Source organism: Tenrec ecaudatus, chromosome 2 (assembly GCF_050624435.1).
Source record: "Tenrec ecaudatus isolate mTenEca1 chromosome 2, mTenEca1.hap1, whole genome shotgun sequence".
In the NCBI taxonomy this organism is placed as follows: domain Eukaryota; kingdom Metazoa; phylum Chordata; class Mammalia; order Afrosoricida; family Tenrecidae; genus Tenrec; species Tenrec ecaudatus.
In genome coordinates, this window is record NC_134531.1 from 40,050,694 (window position 1) to 40,072,082 (window position 21,389).

Below are 21,389 nucleotides of genomic sequence, written 5' to 3' on the forward strand. Positions count from 1 at the left end.
CAATATATAGATTCTTGACATGTACAGATTAAACACTTCCGTGACTAGATGATATTTACATAACATTGGGAGTTGATGGTCAGGCAAAAGTTATAATAATATTCAATGACAATGAAATCTAGGTCTGCCACAATAATACCTATCTTAAAGCAATTAGGGCATTAAAACTGTGAGTTAATGGTAGTCCACCTACTGACAGTACAATACTCTTGGTATAGCTGTCTTCTGCATTTCACACACCATGAAGTTTCAGCCTTGATTCTCTGGGCTGAAAGACTGTGATTGAGTTGTGTTTGACTCAACTCACCTAGTGGACTCTCTACATCACATCCTTCTGGTATGGCCTTTAGAGTATACTGTCTAACTCAAACCCAGGGCTCAAGGCCCCAGTAGTCTATAGCACTTGGCCTGGACCCCAGGGCCTGTGCAGAAACTCAGTCCAACGTGTCCTAGTAGGGGCAGTCTTTCCCCTTACACACACCTTGGCGTCTGTATAAGAATTGTTATTTATTTTTTCCCTGCTGGGAAGATGGGCCTGCCCCCCTCTTTCTACTAACAGAAATGTGCTTGCCTTCTCTGAGATGTGTACACACCCTTTCTCTCATCCTGATTGGGTTTTCCCATCAGTATCTCACCACTCTGGTAGAAATGTTGATTGGTTTGTGGGACCACACCACATTTTTCATGGAAGCCACTAAATGGGTATCTTCGCACCCCCCTCCCCCACCCCCCCCCAAACCACCACCCAACCTGAGAAATCTGATCCCAGTTAAAGTGAGCTCTCCTGTGTATGGTTGATGGGCGCTGGTCAGGCTTTCCACTGCCTTGCTTGATTAGCAGATTGTATGGCCTAAAAGCATAAGTATATCGTCATCCTGGTGTTATATTTACAGTTGTGGGTGCATACGATGTGGAAGGCTGCAGGAAGCATCAAGAGACAATGGAAAGGATGCACAGTCACTGTACCAAAAGTCGACATTCCACCATTTCAAGAGGTACATGAACAAGAAGGAGGTATATGATCAATTATAAGAAAAAGTGGTATTGAAGGAAGAATTTCAAGTGGCACTGAATGCATTAGCCCAAAATAAGAATCCAGGAATTGATGGAATACCAATTGAAATGTTTCATCAAGCAGATGAAGCACTGGAAGCACTCATTTGCCTATGGCAGGAAATTTGGAAGACAGCTCCTTGGCCAACGGACTGGGCGAAATCCATATTTTGCCCAACAGAATGCTCAAGCCACAGAACAATATCACTCATATTGCACACAAGTACATTTTTCTTGAAGGTCATCTAACAATGATTGCAGCAGTACGTTGACAGGGAACTGCCAGAGGTTCAGGCTGGATTCAGAAGAGCACATGTAATAAAGGAGATCATTGCTGATGTCAGATGGATCTTTGCTCAAATCAGAGAATACCAGAAAGATATTTACTTGTCTTTCATTGACAATGCAAAGGCATTGCCTGTGTGGCTCATAAAGTATGGAAAACCTAGGGAAGAATGGGAATTCCAGACGATTCATTATACTCATTCAGAGTTTGCACATGGATCAAGAGGCAGTTGTATCAACAGACCAAAGGAATATAGCATGGTTTGAAATCAGGAAAGGTATGTGTCAGGGTTGTGTTTTCTCGCCATATTTGTTCAGTGTCTATGCTGACCAAACCATCAGGGAAGCTGGCTTATATGAAGATGAATATGGCATCAGGATTGGAGGAAGACTACTAACAACCTGAGATATGCATTTGGCATAACCTTGCTTGCTGAAAGTAAGGAGGACTTGAAACACTTGCTGATGACGATCAAGGATTGTAGCCTTCAGTATGGATGACAAATCAATGGAAAGAAGATTAAAACCTTCACGTCTGCACCAATAGCTAACCTCATGTTAAGTGGAGAAAGGGTTGAAGTTGTCAAGAATTTTGTCTTGCTAGGATGCTTATTGCTCATGGTCCCACCAGTCAAAAGATGAGTTGCATTAGGTAAATCTGCTGCCTAAGACCTCTTTAGACAATTGAAAAGCAAGGACGTTCCTTTGAGGACTAACGTGTGCCTGATCCAAGCCATGATACATGTATATTTTTCTTCTAAAGTGGTAAGGATAAGATCATATTAATATAAAGACAAAATGCAAATAATACATCAGTGGGAGAATAACCCAATTAATATTCAAGAAGCTGGGGGGAAATCGGTCATGGAACAACTAAGAGATGCTTACACACAGTACAAATTCAGGTGGTGTCTATAGGGAGATCAACTCCCAATTATTGAGTTCCATCCAGCGTAATCAAGGCTACAATGGTCTCTTCCTGCTAGGAAGGCTGTTCGGGGACTCTTGCCTTGGGCTCTAGTGGCCCTGCCAGCAGCCCAGTCTGACTCTATACTTTGCAGATGGGTTTTGGGCTCTCACTGTCCACAGCCTTCTACAGATTGAGTGTTCATAATTTTAGTCTAATACTTTTCTCATGACCATATTTGAGTTTTTAACTGTCATCTTTGGATCACACAAGCTGGTGTGCTTCTTCTGTGTAGATTTGGTTGATTGATCACTTGGATGGCTGCTTGTTTGAATCCAAGCCTTGAAGACCCCAGTGGCTGTTTTTTTTAAGTTGCTTCCTATGCATGTGTAAGTCGGACCTTGGATAAGGAAGGTCGTAGAAGAACCAGTGCATTTGAGTTGTCATGCTGGTGAAGAATAACGAAAGTACCATGGATTTCTAAAAGGGCAAACTAATCTATCTTGGAAGAAGCACAGCCAGAGTGCTCCTTAGAGGCAAGGGCAGCGAGACTTTGTCTTGTATTCTTTGTATAGGTGATCAGGAGAGACTCGTCCCAGGTGAAGGAAATGATGCTTGGCAACCTAGAGGCACAATTTGCAAATGGGCACAACATCAATAGAATCAGAGCCGTTGTAAGGTGCTGTTGTTAAGTGTCACCCATAGCGACCTCATGCACAACCGAACAAAACACTGCACGTTATTCCCATGCGTGAGCACATTGCAGCAGACACTGTGTCAACCCATCTCATTGTGGTACTTCCTCTTCTTTGCTGCCCCTCCACTCGATCACGCATGATGTCCTTCTCCTGGGACTGGGCTTTCCTGATGATATGTGCAAAGTTACCTACTGGTCCTGGTAGTGTAGTGGGTAAATCTTGGGATTCTAACCACAAGGTCATCAGTTCAAAATCAGATGCTCCATGAGATAAAGAGGTTTTTTGTTTTGTTTTGTTTTAACCCCAGTAACATTAATCTTGGACACCCCCACCTCCACCCCTGGGAAGGTCTTCCTTGTCCTGAAAAGTCACTGTGAGTCACAATGTACTCAATGTTAGTGAATTTGTAGTGAGTTATCAACAAAATTGCCATCCCACATGGGAATGATCTATACTGTTCTCCAATAAAATGACAATGGCGCCTTTAAAGTGAGTCAGGGACATTTATAAATGACAGATGCGTGATGTGAGGGAATGGTATTAGTGCATACATTCTGAACTCCTGGATTGCAGAGAGAACATATTAGAGGTTTAACTTGGAATGCCTGGTTTGTAGACGGCCATGGATGACAAACACAAACCCAAACCTATTTACAGGGACCCCCATGTGTATTAAGCCTCCAGTGAATCCACCCTTATTATTGATCAGGGATAGAAATATACCTATTGTCAGACTGAGTGTATAATAGAGTGGACTATTGCCTTTGAGGGTTTCCTAGACTGTAACTCTTTAAAGGAGTAGAAAGCCCCATCTTTTTTCAGAGGAGCTCTTTGTGGTTTCAAACTGCTGATCTTGTGGTTAGTAGCCCAACACACAACCACTTTCCCACCAATCGTTACTAATTTCATTTTGCTTGGATCTACAGACAACACTCATGGATGTAGAAGTCGAGATCTCAAATTATGTATTGCATTGGGCAAAATGCTGAAAAACCCCTTTAAAGTTAAAAAAAAGTATATAATTTTGATGACTACATTGTGTCTGATCCAACCAAGCCAGGGCCTTTTCAATCAGTTCATACTCACGAAAGCTGAACACCAAAAACCAAAACAGAAGAATTGGTGCATTTTATATTAGGCAGGATTCTCCAGAGAAATGAAACCAGGACACCTATGAGATATATATTTATACATTTAGAAGGAATATAACAACTAATTAGTCCACACAGCAGTACAGAGAGGTCAGTTCAACGCATTTCTGTGGAACAATTAATATACTGGAAGTCCTTCAACGCACATGGGCTGCTGGGTCCAAGGTCAAAGAAGCAGACAGCAGAATCCTCCTGAGGCAATGCAAGCAAAGTCTGCCCACAGTCAATAGGCAACAGGGTGGGTCACCAAAAGTCAGAAGCTTGGGAGCTTAGCGAAGCAGACCCTGATGGGGTATCTAACACAAGCAACGCAAGGCGATGGAATCCATCAGCCTCAAGCTCAAGCAAAGTACACACCAGGAGCATGGTGAAGCAGGTCTCAAAGGAGCCTCAAGCTCTAGGGATAGTATCCCCAAATTGGCCTGGCCTGCAGGTAGTGCAGCTCACAGGTTGAGGCAGAGAGCTAGTTACAACAGCTTCACACACACTCCAGCGCCGTCTGATCACTAGAGAGCAAGGGAGAGAGAGGCGGGTCTTGCAGAGCCATTTATTTCTTTGCCCTCCAATCAAACTGCGACCTGATTAATCCCACATGTTCCTATTGGCCAGGTTGGTACAATAGACTTACCTGTCACACATTTGAACGGCAGTGCTGAAAAAGTCTAGTTAATACACCTTGAATTGCCAGAAGAATGACTAAATCAGCCTTAGGAGAAATATCACCAGAATGCTCCTCAGAAGGGAAGACAGAAAGCATCTGACTAACTTGCTTAAAAGAGCATCATGTAGGCAAAGTAGGTTGGCAGGTAGGCAAAGTAGGTTGCCGGTGAAAATGTAGGACATGCTCACTGAAAAGGAGTGACAAAATGATCACAGCAGTGAATTCAAGCGTAACCACGATCATGAAGTTGTGCAGGACCCAGCAGTATTTTGCTCTGCGGTAAATATGGTCGCCATGAGGTGCAGCTGACCCGTGGGCAACAGCAATAACAATGACAACAAAGCAGCTACGTAAGTAGTGAAAAGAAGAAACTGGATTCAATCTGTACTTGCAATCATGGCTACAATATGAAGGGTTAAGTAGAGGCTATTTGGAGATAAACAAGAACTGACTTTTGAGGTTCCCGTTCACTCTAAGTTTTTGTTAAATTGTTTCTGTGCGACAGACTTGCAAGTCTTGCTGAGTGGCAATCATAAGTTGATATTTACCGGTGCTATAGCGGGAACTGCAATGTTCCTCCCAGTATTCATTCTCTATTATCCTTTAAAACAGAATGCTTAAGTTTAGTTAGACACATGCCTATCCTGTAAATGTTACACTTCACTGTCTTCCTTGCATATAGATGTGGTCACATGAGCGTGTTTCGGCCAGATGTGATGTTGAGAGATATAGCAAACAAGTTGGAGAAGTGACCTTAAGAGAAGGGGAACTCTTTTTTCTAAGCACTCTCCCCTCGTTTTAGTTGTAGTATAAATAAGATGTCGCTTGAGCAGCCAGTTTTGGGGCACAAGGTAGAAACCAAGGTTGCTTGAGAAACCTTAATTGAAAAACCAACCTTTTCAATGGAGGTGTTGCTGTAACCTGCCATTTGATGATTGAGATCACGACTCAGTTGAATGGTCCAGGCCACATCACCGATCTTCCATAAAGTTTCTTTGAGCAACTGTTGTAGGAAGTGGAAGTTAGATGTAAATACAAATATTTAATGTGTTTTTCTTTGATGTACTTTCATTATTTTTAAAGAATACAAATATATGTTAAATAGTATTTTTCTCCCCATAAAAGAACTGCTGACTTTGGAAAATTTCCTCTTGATTTATTTTAAAAGTCATTTCACCAGCATTATGTTCTGAATTCTCATTAAGAGTAACATATACAGAATTTGGGAATATATCCACTCTTTACTTATTGATATGGTAAGGGTCCAAAGACCAGGTTGTTACATAAAAATGGTATTATACAAAAATGGAGGATGACCATATCAGATCACAAAATGGAAGATAACTATTTCATTACACAACCGCAAATTACATTATTACAGAAATGCGAAACTACTGAAAATCATAGGCTAGAAAAGTTGATACATAAACTTAAACATCATAAGCAGCATTATTCTCACCTTGCACTTTGGTGTTTATTACTACGTCATGCTTTGTTAATGTACAAGATAGTAAATCTTTTATTATTGACATAAATATGAAATGTTGGGTAATAAGATAGTCACTAAGTGAGGAATAGATGTAGTTCTATGTCAGTGTCTTCATCTCTTCCCTGCTTTAAACATAAATACAAGAAAGACAAAATAGAAGAAAATCCTAGTTGAAGCTTCAATTGAAGTTAATACTCTTCAATGTCAAATAGGCTAAAAAATAACCCATTAATAAGGTTTTTTTAATTAACTACGTCATTAAGTGGGGAGGGATATTTTCAGAATATCAAAATTAAATGTCTTGCTGAGTGCCTTTAGACAAGAGACTTGCTATCGGAGTAAGGTGTCTTCAAGCACTTAATTGCGAGTGCTGGATTAGTTTAACCACATAGCTTGCGATGAGTACTTTTGAGTTGAGACTTCTGGTGAAGTGTGCTGCCCATTGGGCATTCATTAACAGTGCTAACACTGTCCAAGCAGGGCAGAGGCCACAGGGGCCTAGTAAGGGCCAGAGAGAAGCCTGACGATGGGCATGCCTTAGAAGAGGCTGTCCTGACCAAAGAACTATATCCTGAGCATTTCTGATCCTCAATTATAACCTATTAAGTTCTCTAATATACCTCATAACTGAAAAAACAAAACAAAACAAAACATCTTAAGCAACCAATTTGATGAATAGTTTCCAGGCTTTACTTTTGTAACTAAATATTCCTAGTTTGATCAATAATCCTGAGTCTGAATCATGTTGAACAAACAAAGAAGTAAATTTAAAAGGTTTTCATCTTTTTGGAGGACAATTACATGGAAATTTTCAAAATAAGATATAATAACTTCTTACATATTTTCTCTACTTTAAATTTATAAATTTACAGTTAATGCTGAGAGCAATGAAAGAGATTGTATGCATTTATTTAATGGTTCTTTATACAAAAGAAGTAGAAGATCTTAAAGAAAATACTTGTAGATAGTTCAGGAAACAGTAGACTAGAGCCATATTCAAGACTGGGACTAGGCATAAAATTGTTCTTAAAATTTCTTGTTAGGAAAGGAAATAGTCCCTTAGTTTCTAGGGAAAATAGCTATCGTAAAAGGGCAGCAGAAGAAAATAAGGCGAGAATGTTGAGGAAGGTAGAAGATAAAAGAGGTAAGGATCTAGGATGGTGAGTGGACCCTAGAATGAAGGATCGGGAGAGTAGAGCTGTGGTTGGAAAGTTTTATATTGGGTAAATGTCACTTGTGGGGGCGTTTGAAACATGTAAGTTCTTGAGCATCAATCTCAGCGATCTTGTTTGTAGGAGGAGCTGAGATAGGAGGTGCCGGTCTCAGGAAAGGCTACTGAGAAGGATAATTTGAAGAAACCCTAGGTACTTCAGTGTAGGTGGTCTGGAAGATGAAGTTCCGCTAAAAGCTTCCTGTCCATAGATTCTGTGGCTTCCTTGTAGGTTCCTGAAATCTTTATAGAGCCAATATCCAACATTTTCTTCCTTCCCAACAGGTTCATTGTAATATAATTTGCATATCACACCATTCAAAAGTTCACCATTAGGAAGACCTGTTCAGTCATCACCACAATTAGTTTTGGAACATTTTCTTCATTCTTATCCTCATGGCTATTAGCTTGAAACCTTCCTTGCCATCCCCCAAGGAACCGTGAATCCAGTGACTAGTTACTGTCTCCATACACTTATCTGTCCTGGATTTCATATGCAGGAAAACAATCATCAAAAAACACTAACACCAATAACAATGAAAAACAGATAAAACCGCAATTAAAAACAGAGCAGTACATATTAAAACTAGAACAAATTTAAATGGATCAAAAAGGGAAATCAAATGACAGGGCAACACATTTTAAAATAACGGCATATGCAACAATCCACTTTCCAATGCCTTCTGCATGTTAGCAAAGCTGTTTACATCTCTGTCCATGGTAAGAGGGGATCCCCAGGGGCTTAATTCATGTGTGTTTTATTTCCTTGTCATTTTTTTTAACTGAAGCAGATTTAAAATGGGTCAAGGGGAAGATCAAATGATAAGATATTACATTTTAATATTTTAACCTAACTATATCTGGCGTAATCAACTTTGGAATCTTCTTTGCCCGATAACAGGTCTATTTACATCCCTTGACTGTGGTCAGAAGTGATCCAGTCGAGGCACAATCCATGTGTAGACCCTGCAAATGGATTTGGGGCTTCCGCTGTCATTTACAGCCTCTGTAAACCAGGTGGTTCATAATTTAAGCTCTGAAACAATTCCTTCCTTTAGATTTGGATTATATTAGTTATAATCCTTAGACCAGACCGGCCGCCAACAGCCAACCCTTGCCTACAATTTACCATTTCTGGGACTGGGCTCTGTGGTATTGTTTAGTGGTGAAGTCTATAAGGTTTGTGAGAGGAGAGTATTTTATGGAAAAGGATCACAATGTTTCATGTTAGTCTTTAGATATCAGGGGAAAGACAGCAAGAAGCTCATTTATAAAGAAAAAGAATAGTGTTTAGGAATACCCAAGTAAGATTTGTGATTTTTATGAGTGGGAAGAGAAAGTAGTTGGAATGAGAGGAAACCACGTGGTAATTATTGTCTTAATGAATGCACAGATAAAAATGTGAGTAAGGGAAATCGACGAAACCACCCTCGAGGCATTAAAGAGCCTTTTGAAGACTCAAGGTTATTTGCTCAAGTTGTGATATAAAAGGCATAGTCATTAAACAATTCTAGCATTCTAGTAGTTCTTCCAAGAAAAGGAAATGTTTAATACTGCCTTTTGGTTGCATTACATTTTAATTTAAACAATTTTATTGGCATATAATTCGCATATTATACAATAGTTAAATCAAGAAGAGTAGACAATCATCACCACTGATCATTTTAGAACATTTTCTTCCTTCTTGTACATATTGTTATTAGCTCCTCATTTCCCCCCAATCTCCCTCACCATACGCCCAAGCAACTGTTAATCCAGTTACTATGCCTAGTGATATTCATATCTTGGATTTAATATACAGAAAAACATTTAAAAAACTGGCAACACCAACAAAGTAAAACAGATAAGAAGCCTCAATTGAAAAGCAAAAAGTATTAAAAAGTAGAACAAATGTAAATGGATTGTAAGGCAGCTCAAATGATAGGGTGCCACCCTTCACCTCATTTACCCTTCAGCAGTCCCCTTTCCAGTGCATTCTGCGTGACAGTAAAGCTCTGCACACCCCTGGTCCTGGTCAGAGGGGACGCACAATAGTGTCTTTCAAAGTGTAATTCCTTTCAGGGAAGATGAGGACCTAGCTGGTTACATCACCCCATCCTCAACAGTAAATCTAGAAGGCACCCTTACCTGAAGCAGCATGGTCTCCCAAAGTGCTATGCTAGCATTCTTTCCTAGAAAGAGAAATCTGATTCAATGACTGCATTAACACACACACACACACACACACTCTCTCTCTCTCTCTCTCTCTCTCTCTCTCTCTCTCTCTCTCTCTCTCTCTCTCTCTCTCTCTCAATTTTTCCTTGCGGGACTCTGTGCATGTTGGGGTTCCATGTCATCATGCTCCTTCTGTATATAGAAAAACCATTTCCTATGACATTTACAATGTTTCAAAATGTGAAGGGCCAGCTGCGGGGATAATCTAGGGCTCTTTTAAATTAAAACACTCAGTGCTGAAATGACCTCATTTTCAGAATTTGAACCTGAATGAGTTATAACAGCCTTCTAGAAAAATACCACCGGCAGGAAGAAAACTGGCCGGAACAAAAGTAAAGAAGCTGCGAAGGACGGGATCCACTGGGTCCCGCTTATCGAATGAGAGCTGGGCTGAGAAATAGAAAATAGTCAAGTGGAGTATCTAGATAACTCCCCATCGTATCACATGCACTGTTTTCATTGTCTAGAATAAACAGTGATGGCTTTCTCCCAGGCATTAAGAGTCTCGTTTCTTATTGTTGCTTCCTTGCCTGAAGACCTGGACCCATTCCCTCGTACCTTCCAGGGGCTGCAGGAGTTCGGGCAAGCGTGTTTTCCAGAGCTCGGCCAGTTTTGGGTGAATGATTTCAGGAAGTACCTTCAAAAGTCCGACTGCACCAGCCCCAACCAATTTCCCTAAACTGGCAAGCATAGATATCACCTGAAGGATGCAATGGAAAGTGCTAATCAATTCAGCGGCATTCAAAAGACCCACTGCCTTCTTATTTGACCTTTGTCCGGATTTCCTTGATTCCTGAACTGGGTAGTCTTCCAGCAAATCAGCACGTTGATTCTGACTTTTTCTAGAACCAAGCTAATATTTCCACAGCCCAGCTTCTTATTTTTGCCCTTCCACTGCAGATAATGGAGGAGGAGGAGGAGGAGGAGGAGGAGGAGGAGGAGGAGGAGGAGGAGGAGGAGGAGGAGGAAAAGGAGGCGGAGGAGGAGGCACCAACCAGAAATAAACAAAAAGTGCAATACTCAGATACAACTATTAGTTACATAAAGGCATGTGGAAATAGTGCGGGGGCACATAGATACAGACAAGGCCAAAGCGAGAGAAGGTAAAAATCAAATGAATCAATATGAAGGCTGAATGGACTACAGATCAGATTTAGTCCATGCTTAGTTTCAAAATTTATAAAGTTCAAAAATAACTTCATCGTGGGAGGATAAACTTGCCAATAATAAAGCTTCCTGAGTGTCAGCGGTGTAGCAGATGATTTAATATGTCATTTAATTTTTATTTGGCATACATATGTAGTTTTCATTAATATTTATTTGGAACTTGATTGTCTCTATGGGCTTCTATTTGTCCCAGGTTCATTCTTTGTAACTCACTTACCAGAAGTCTGGCCAGTAGCTGCTGTGGTGAAGGAAGTTTCACTAGAAAGAGAACACGGTTTTCATTAGCGCTGTGGGGGGCTGAGAAATTAAAATTGGAGTTGGATACGAGATGAAATAAGTGTCTCGTCAGAGAACAGTTTCACTTTGTGGATATACAAACCAGCTCCGGTAGAGATGACAAGTGCTGTTGACTCTTTGCCATTAAGGTTCTTCCTCTCCTCTGCCATGATCAGGATTCTGATAATATTAAACAGGTGGGTCAGAGTTCCTGTATATTCTGCTGGTACCACAAAAGTCAGAAGTCTTGGCCACAGCACCTGTGAAAAACACAAGGCAAGATACAGGGATTGTTTATTTGTTTTCCTTTACTTCCCTCTGGTCCTCACTGTGTAGTTTTCTCTGATTTAGAAATGTTTCTCTCATTTGCTATTCGGTCCTTCGCAAAACGAAGTCAAAGGAAATTATTAAATAAAACCTCCGCATGTTTTTGTCAATAGGTGCAATTAAGTTGGTTCTGACGCATGGTGACCCTAGACAGGAAACTCTACCCAGTCCTGCACCATCTTCACAATGTTTTCAGGCTCTAAAGTGCCCATGGATGCAGCCACTGTGTCCATCAATCCTTATCTTTAAAGTTCGTCCTCTTTTTTCACTCACCTTTTATACGACCCAGCACTATGATCTTCTCAGGGCTGCTCTCTCCTGATAAGCCGTACAAAGTATGTGAGAGGAAGCCTCACCTTTCTGATTTCCAAGGGGAATTCTTTGCTCTTAAATACTTTAAAAGAGGCCTTTTGCAGCAGATTGGTCCACTGCAATACATAGTTTGATTTCTCGACTGCTTCTTCCATAAATGTTGATTGTGAATCCAAGTAAAATAAAATCTTTGAGAACTTCAATCTTTTCCCTTTAAACAAGACACTCTTGGTATAGTCGTATGGATTTTTATTTTCTTTATGTTGGAGCATAATCCACAGTGAAGGTGAGGGCTTTGATTTGCATCAGAAAATGCCTGCAGTTGTTTTCACTTCCGGCGAGAAAGGCTGTGTGTCTTGCACATCACAGGTCATTAATGGGTCCTATCCGACTTCAGGTTTGATGACTGGCTCTTCAAAAGAAAAAGAAAAAAAAGGAAAGGAGAAAAAGCCCAGCTTTCCAGATCCTTTGCTCAGCACAGAGCTTGACTAAACACGGTAAAAGGCTCTAACCCGGACACACAGCCCTCCTTCCGTCTTCTGAATACTGCTTGGATTTCTGGAAGCCCTCTGCAAATACTGCTGCAGTCGTTTGTAAGATATTTTCAGCAACATTTTACTTGCACATGAGAAGGATATTTCCCAATAATTCCTGCATTCTGTGGTGCTACTTTTCTTTAGACAGAAATATGGAACTCTTTCAGCCAGTTGGCCACCTGATTATCTTTCAAATTTCTTGGTATAGTTGAGCAAGTGCTTCGACTTATGCATTGGTGTGGTAAAATGTTTCAATTGGCATTCAAGTCAATTCCTGGAACCTTGCTTTTCACTAATGTGTTGAGTGCAGATTGGGTTTTTTACCTTCAAAACTACGAGTTCTTTTGAAAAAGTAGCATATTAACCAATGCTTTTTGGTACAGTGACGGTGCATTCCTTCCATCATCTTCTGACATTTCCTACATTGTTTAATATTTTGCCCATAGAAACCTTCAGTATCTGAACCCGAGACGTGGATTTCGCCCCTGGGTCTTTCAACTTGATATTTGCAAACACATTCTTCTCTTCTCTTTCAACATTTTATTAAAATACTTGCTTTTGTCTTCTCAAGCTGAGTTTGGAAAATTTCTGCTTAACTCTTACTTCATCATTTTTTTTTCTTATTTTAGCTTCTCTGAGTTCAAGAGCAAGTTTTAGCGTCTTTTCTGACATTATTTTGCTCTTTTCTTACTTTCCTGTACGTGTAGCGATCTTGTTTTTTTTCATGCATGGGGGTCTTGAGGTCCGCCAACAGCTCATCAGGCCTTCAGCTCATACTGTTCAATGTGTTCTTGACACTCACGTGGGGCATTCTCAAAGGCGTATTTTAACTCTTCTGAACTTATTTCCATTTTCTTCAGCTTTAACCTGAATTTGGATATTAACAATCGATGGTCTGTTCCACAGTTGGGCTCTGGCCTTGATTCGGCTGGTGATATCGAGCTTCTCCATTACCTCTTCCCACAAATGTAGTCGTTTTGACTCCTGTGTGTGCCGTATTTCAAGGGCCTTGTGCATAGTTGCTATCTACGTTGTTGAAAATAGGCATTTGCAACAAATGAATCCTTAGTCTCACAAAATTGTGTCATGTGATCTGATTATAATTTCTATCCTCTAGGCCAGATTTTTAAAGTAGAGATGTGTTTTCTTATGCGTTCCCAACATTACCATTGCAGTCGTCAGTAATTACCGGTACATTATCAATGCACTGATGCATTGTTAGTTATGCATCTTGCTTGAATAGTGCATCAATTTCAGACTGAAGAAATGTGTAGAATTCAATGTAGTCATTATTGGCTTTAGTGTTTGGCATGTGCATTTGAATAATGATAATGTTAGCCGGTGTTCCTTGCAGACACATGAAAAATTATTCTATTACAGATAATATTGTACTTCAATATAGATCTGAAATTTTCTTTTTGACAATGAATGTGACACTTTTCCTCTTTAATTTTCATGCATAATAAACCATGTGATTGTCCAATTCAAACCGGCTGATAGCAGCTCAGATCACCTCAGTAATGCCTAAGGTATGACATTTTATGAGTTTCATTTCATTTTTGATTTCCACTTGTCATAGATTCATATTTCTGGAATTCGAAGTATTAATGCATGTTTTCAGCAGTTTCTTCTCATTGTAAGTGGTGCCACATCAGCAAGTGAAGGTCCTGAAAGCTTTGCTCCTTCCAGAAAATATGATGGACTCTTCTTTGAGGAGAAAGCTCTTTCTGCTCATATTTTGCACACCTTCCACCTGGAGGGGCTCATCACCCATCACTAGATCAGACAATGTTCCATTGCTGTTCATATGGTTTTCAGTGGGTAGTTTTTCAGAACTGGACTGTCTCTTCCTTCTTTCTGGTTTATTTTTAGTCTGGAAATGCTGATGAAGCACATCCACTAAATTACTGTATAGTATATTCTTATTCAGGTGCTTGATGTAGTGGATGTTGACCAGTGTTTCCCATGGTGAGGTTGTTAGAATTTTGAGCAGGGAATTTTTTATTGAGAAGGACTATTCCAGGTAATGAAGGTTATGTTATTATCCCGAGTTTCACTTACAAGTGCCCCTAGTAAGTCCCTTGTCAGTGTGACCAGTCAAAAGGCCCCATATATTTCTGAAAGCTGCAAGGGGGCAGGGGACTTTCTCATAGGAGACCCACTGGGACAAGGTCGAGAATCTATTGCTGTTTGAGTTAGTTAGTTTATTGTGCCAACATGGCTGATAAACACATGTGGGGTTAATTGAAGGGCGGAGGGATAAAAGGCTCCATGGGCCTTGCCTTTCTAGTTCTTGGGTCTCTTGCTTTGTGTTGGTTGCACCAGGGTGCAGCTGCCTTAGCCAGTTCCCTGCTTCAGCTGGCAAGGCTCACTTCCTGCAAGACATCCTGAAAGAGAAGCCGCATGGACCTACCTGATGCAGCCCTGGGTGCTGGAGCAGCCATGTGGAGACCCCTGCCAGCGCTGAGATGCTTACACGTTCACTGATTCAGCTGTCCTCCTGCAGTCGGTGTCATTGTGTGTGTTTTGTGAGATGGAGGATGACTTTGTGGACTGGTGTTGGACATATGGGTTAACGGGTTAATGTTGGATTTGTGGGCTTGGGCAGCACTGGGTTGGGATTATTTTTTGATGGTCACTTAACCTTTAGGTAAAACTCTCTCTTACACATGAGTTGCTGTGGATTTGTTTCTCTAAAGTACCCAGATAAATACACTGTTACTCTTCTGCGTTTCCTGCCTTGAGTATCTGGAACACCCCCAGTGTCTTTAGTCAGTATATTTAGTGTCTCTTGAAAACTTCCTTATTCTAATGGGAACCTTGGAGTCCACTTGGACTTTCAACCACCAAGCCCAGCACCTACGCCCAGTGCTGTGATCGCATTCCGTGCCCGTCCATGCTTGCGTTTCTAGTACTCCATCACGCTGCGGTTTCTAGGAGCTGCATCTGACCTCATATCTCATCTATGTTCTTAGTCTACCTCGAAGTCAATTGTGAGTGGTGACAAAGCATCCTTACCTGAGGCATTCCAATGACCAGGGGGTCCAAGGTTTTTAACACCTCGAGGCTGGTTTCTTGGACGCATTTCTCCCCCTTTTCGTCCTCATGGGAGCTAGATTTTATTAATTTCTCCTTTAAGAAAGATGAAACAAATCACTTGCTAACAATCCTGACTGTCTTTCCCCGTGGACCTTACTTGAATAAGCTCTTAGAATCTGATGTGGCAGTTGTAGGCCCTCACTGGAGGGGCTTATGGAAGTGAGTGGTCTTCGTCCCCAAGGGCCCTTTGGAGGCACGGCTAACACATAAAAGCAAAAACGGTGCGGGCTCTGGAACAGCAGTCAATCTCTTTGCCATCTAGTGAATTTTGTCTCACAGTCCGCCAGGTCCTAAATAGCATTTCTGAGACTACAGATCCCTTAGGGAGCAGTCTTCTCGTTTTCTTACCGAGTGGCTGCTGGGTTTGAACCACCAACATTGCAGTCAACAGCCCAACACCCAGCACCCAGCACCACCTGGGCTCCTTACTCCTCAGGCCTGTGCAATCTTCTCTGGGCACACTTTTCCAAAGATGCTGCCTCCTAGTGCGGTGGACAGTTATTTCTCTTGTGCTAAACTTGCTAGGATGGCTGTGTTCTTAAACACTTGCTTTCCAGCCCACTTGTCTAGAGGGAGATGGCACCAGTGTGGGAGCATAGGTCTCTCTTTCGTTTCTTTCTCAGGCATTCCATTCTCTCCGTGCTTCTGTACCCCTTCCCCATCCCAGCCACTGAAAGCCACTTGTCTCATCCTTCCGAAAATAAAAATGTTTTTTTTTTTAACATATCTTGTGCTTATTATAGAATCACTGACTATAACCAATATGTCTGACTTAGGTTCAAGTCCACACAGAGGTGCTTCAGAAAGACCCGGTGACCCACTTCCAAAAAATCTACACTGAACACCCACAGAGTACAGGTCTCTTAACGGGTCAATCACTATGAATTGGAGAAGCTTATATGACAAATGGTTCTGTCTGTGTTTCGTACAATTTAGCAGTGATATTGGTAAAAAGGAACTGAGAAAACTAAAGGCTGAAAATCTAGCAATAGAACTAGTGAGGTGGAAATATAACTGCCACATATGTGATTGGATCAGCTATGAAACCCAGTGCACATACTGCTTCACATGGGCCCTTGTCCATACCAGATTCTTGTTGGCGGTTGAAAACTGGGTGAAGACATAATCAATCAGCGGCCAGCCTTCCCGGGCTTCGATGTAGCTCTTTTCACACATGGTTTGAATGAGGAGAAGAACGGACTTTCTCACCTGCAGTCAGAAAAATGTATTTTCAGAATTTTATTATGTTAGGTATAACCGAAATTTAGCGTTTTTCCTTTAACCCCTTCCTTCCTGCAATGTTTATAACCAAACACCATGTAAAGAGTTTGGTAGGATTCCTCCTGTGAGTTTTTGAGACTGTAACTTAAAATAATAAATTTCATTAGCACTTCATCCACATGCCATACAATGCAATAATTCAATCATATCATGAAGGGTTGTACAATTGTCGCTATATTCAATTCTAGAACAATTTCTTCTTCCTTGTCCTCTTGGTTTTCATGTAATTATTTTTTTCTAATTGTGGCAAAAATATACACAAGAAAACATTCTCCAATTCCACAACTTCTTGTATAATTCAGGGCCATTGATTAGACTCTTGGTCTTGTACAACCATTATCGATATCCTTTTCTAAATTATTTGAGACTGTAACTCTCAATGGGAGTAGAAAGTCACATTTTTCTCATCTGGAGTAGCTGGAAGTTTTGAACCGCTGACCTTGCTGCCCAATACATAACCACTAGGCCACCATGGCTCCCTAGCTTTTATAAAGAGTAGTATAACTTGACTGGTCTGTTTACTGTATATAAATAAATATGCGATAATCTACTGGCTATGATTGATTGAAAAATTATCATGAAAACTTTTTAACATATTTAAAATCTCCCAAGCACCCAAAGAAAATGCTCCTCTTACTCCACATTATGAAATTGTGGGAACTTAGGCTAGCATATAGCACCACACATTTTTTAAATGGTTGCAAATATTCAAATTTTACTATAAATAAAATACTGTTTTGTTAAAAAAAATTAAAGATGTCATGTTGCATTTTATTCACCACCCTGGAGAACCAGACTGTAAAGTTTAAAGCAAACAGTGTCGGTGAAGACACGTGGAAAGGGCCACAAAGTCCCGAGGGAGTCACTCGCCCCGTGACACTCGGCATTCGGCAGCTGCCATCCTGTTGGTTTTGTTACACAAGGTACAGATAACTCTATAGCCTCACTCTTAGGTCCTCAGTGATGACAGCATATTGAAGTACATCCACAAGTATCTATCCACAATTTCAAAATCCAGCAGACTTTGAACATTCGATTCCCTCTCCCCAGCTCTTATTGACTCCAATTCACTTGATGGAAAGACCTAACATGATTTAAAGCCATTATTAGTTTTATTTGGTCAATATAAAGTTTATATTCTTACACTTGTATTGCAGAAATAGAAATGGATTTAATGGTGAACTACGGTGGTAATAATAATTTTTAAAAAATCTATAAAACGATGAGTTCTGAAGTATATCTGACCTCAAGGTTCAGGATAAGAGATTATGAACCTGCACTGTCACTTTTTAACAATTTGGTTTTAATTTGCTTATCAAATTGACTCCCTAGGGACAGAAAGCTAATTTTCAATCCTTTAATGATTGGCTCCTGTAATGCAGGGTGTAAAGAAAAGAATGACTTTTAATGCTTCCTCCTCCCCACTGTTAGCATTGAGCCACTACCAGCAAGATCTGGAGTCGGTAAACCTCTCAGCAGGAGAGAGGCAGGGCTTTCAGCTCCCATAAAGAGTTAACAGTCACTGATGAAATACACAACTCTCTCCTAGCTCTTAATGCTTCCTCCACCCCTCGACCATGATCCCAGTTCTACCTTACAAATCTGGCTAGACGAGAGCATGTACATGGCTACAGATAGGAGCTCAAAACAAATGATCTACATCTAACCCCGTCCCCAGGGGACGAACAACTGGAGTGGGTGAAGGGAGACAGTGGTTGGTGTAAGACATGGAAAAATAATTTATAAATTATCAAGAGATCATGGCGTGGGGGAGGTTGGGGAAGCGGGAAAGTGAGCTGATACCAAGGGCTCAAGTAGCAAGAAAATGTGTTGAAAATGATGATGGTAACATACGTACAAATGTGCACGACACATGGATGGATGGATGGCTTGTGATAAGAGCTGTAAGAGCTTCAATAAAATGATATAAACAAACAAACAAAAAGAATGGCTTTGATCAGGAAGGCAGGGTCATCTGGTAGTAGATGCCTAGGTAGCTGGCTTTTCTTAAAATTCTTCTGCTCTTTTACGCTACCCTCCGCTCTTATTTCTTCTATTGAATTGGTAAGCCACTAGATTTTTTGGGGGGGTAATGATTGCAGTTTTGCTGCCTATTTTTGTTATTTCATTCATAGTTGTCTCAGAGCTTTTCCTTCTCATTGGCTTCTATGTAGGACTTTAATTCAAACAAAGTGTGATTTTCACTAAAAACAACAAAAATAAATACATTTACACACATGCACAGCAAACGACTCTTTGACTTGTCTCAGCCTAAGTTTATATCTTTTCTAACATCAACTATTTGAATGATTACCAGAAAGCATTTGAGCAACCTGCTCTGGCAGGACTTACATGAACTGCTTCCTTTTTGGAAAAGAGGATGTCCAAGGTATCCTGCTTTCAGTATTTAGGGAAGATAGAGGGTCTTTAAAATTACCACTTAATTACTGACCTATGTGAGGAAAACGTCATGGTGATGACATAGGTAAACATTTATTTTATACTGAACAGGCCCTTAACGGAATGTACTTTAGAGCTTTGCTTTGGTGTAGTTTATCTTATGGGGAAACACAGCATTAAAAAATATATATATAGAATTGGTTACTGTGTTCTTTATAAAGCAATCTCATAAGCTGCTTACAGAATTAGATTATTTATAAATCAATCCCATCTCACTTATTAAAACTACCATTAACCAAATAAAAATATCTATCAATTCTCTTACTTTTACACTGTGATCACTCGTGACAACCTTGACTGTTCTTTCAATTGAAGTCACGTATTCCCTCAACTTGGGCTCTGAAAGACAGGGGGAAATAGAGAGACCAAATCAGTGCACGTAGTGAAGGAGATGGATTGACACGGTGGATGCAACATCGGCATCAAACAACAATGGTGAGGATGGCGCAGGCCTGGGAAGTGCTGTAACCAACTCAATGTCAAGTAGCGACAACAACAGCAGCATATTTCTTCTAAGAATGATTAAAAAATAAATTAGTTTGGGTATATAACTGAAAAGTTTTTCATTGTCCAATAAAAAACCCCAAAATCAAAACCCAAAAACTCAACTGCTGCAAAATAACTCAGACTTTATAGGAGTAGAAAGACATTCTGGATTTGAACTGCCGACTTTGTGGTCAGCAGCCCAATGTCTTTTGTCCTTAAAATCCAATTACTCACTTTCTTCCTGTCTTCTTCTTTTCCTAAACATCAAGAATATTTGCTGGTTCTTTTGTTACCTACTGAATTTTGTCGTATCTTATTTAAAATGGTGGATTAGATCCACCAGGCCCAAGTGATTAGCTCTAAATGTTATGAGACTGCCTTTGTGTTTATCTGCCGATTCTTCAATAAATCCCAGTGCTAACTGAGCTTGAGAAACCTCTATCAAGTCTGTTTTGGAAGAAGTACAGCTAGAATGCTCCTTGGAGGCAAGGACAGGAAGACTTTGTCTCAAGTACTTTGGACATGTTAGTAGTGGGAGAGACCGGTCCCTGGAGAGGGACATCGGGCGCGGTAAAGAGGAGGGGCAGTGGAAGAGAGGAAGGTCTTTGACAAGATGATTGACACAGTGGCTGCAGCGATGGGCTGAAGCCTAAGAACAATGACGGAGGCAGCAGCCAATCCAGCAGTGTTTGTTCTGGTGCGCACAGGGCTGCTGTGAGTCAGAATCAGCTCAGTGTCACCTAACCGCAACAACATATCGTACCGTGCAAAATGAATTACCATGTTTTATTGAATCCAAGATATCATCAAATTTTAGATGCACACTTATTTCCATTTCACTGAAAAAGAAAATGAAAGATGTCTGCTTAAAATTCATTCCAATATTACAAAAACAAATGGTTCTCAGAATCAATGAAACCTGGAAATTCTTGAAAGTGTGCTATTCTGAACTGTACCGATCGCTCAAATGTGGTGCCACCTTACCCACCTCTACTTTTTTTTTTGGGGGGGTGTCATTTTACCAATTTACTAGAGATATTCTAAATTATTCAGCTGATTCTCAAAGATTCCATTCAACCATCTTAACGAGGTCCTTCCAGAACAAATATGAAACGAGTGAGTTAACTGAACATGCCTGTTTTAAGAGGCCAAGCGGTGTGTGAACATCTCAGAGACACAGGTTGGGACTAGAAAAGGCGTTGGCGACAGTTTGTTTCTTGCTTCAAAATAAACCACTGTGACTTTTTCCTTCTTGCTTACCCTCAGCACTGACCGTTGATCTTAATAGAGATAAGACCCCCGTTCGGATGGCTTCATTACTGCTTCTTATTTGTTCATCAAAAAATTCCACCAGGTCTGCGGGGTTGGAGTGGGCTGTAGATTTAAGAAACATTGATGTGATAAGAACTCCATTTTCTCTTAGGCAAAACTTTACCTGCAAGTGGAAGAGGGGACTCCGTGAGGGTTATTAAAAGTAATTTTGAGGTTGGCAATTTGATCTCATGAGCCAGTCTTCTTCAGTACGACAGAATTAATTAGGCAACTTGGTCACTGCGAGGGATTTCTATACCTCGGCTCACGGTTTCTGAAAGTGACTGCAGAAGAAGGAGAAAGAGTGGAGCCTCCAGTGCTGTGTTCCTTTGTACTGAAGCGGCCCCTTCAAGTCAGTAGGGTGCTATGACCTGTGGACAGAGGGATTCACACCCCTGACCTTGCCATGAAAGACCACGATACCATTGCTATTGTCATTCTAACATTAAATCCTAAAGCAAATGGT

General features: G+C 40.7%; 1 protein-coding gene across 1 annotated transcript in view; it reads right to left on the reverse strand.

Annotated features, from left to right (window-relative positions):
- Positions 1-21,389, reverse strand: part of MROH2B (maestro heat like repeat family member 2B) — a 104,126-nt gene that overhangs the window by 45,583 nt on the left and 37,154 nt on the right. Inside the window, exons 10-18 of the mRNA XM_075542646.1 lie at positions 20,873-20,986; positions 19,392-19,465; positions 16,472-16,594; positions 15,305-15,418; positions 11,215-11,371; positions 11,053-11,093; positions 10,227-10,368; positions 9,582-9,625; positions 5,651-5,758 (exon numbers count right to left, since the gene is read on the reverse strand). Of these exons, the coding sequence (XP_075398761.1) occupies positions 5,651-5,758; positions 9,582-9,625; positions 10,227-10,368; positions 11,053-11,093; positions 11,215-11,371; positions 15,305-15,418; positions 16,472-16,594; positions 19,392-19,465; positions 20,873-20,986 (917 nt within the window). The remainder of the gene's footprint in view (positions 1-5,650; positions 5,759-9,581; positions 9,626-10,226; positions 10,369-11,052; positions 11,094-11,214; positions 11,372-15,304; positions 15,419-16,471; positions 16,595-19,391; positions 19,466-20,872; positions 20,987-21,389) is intronic.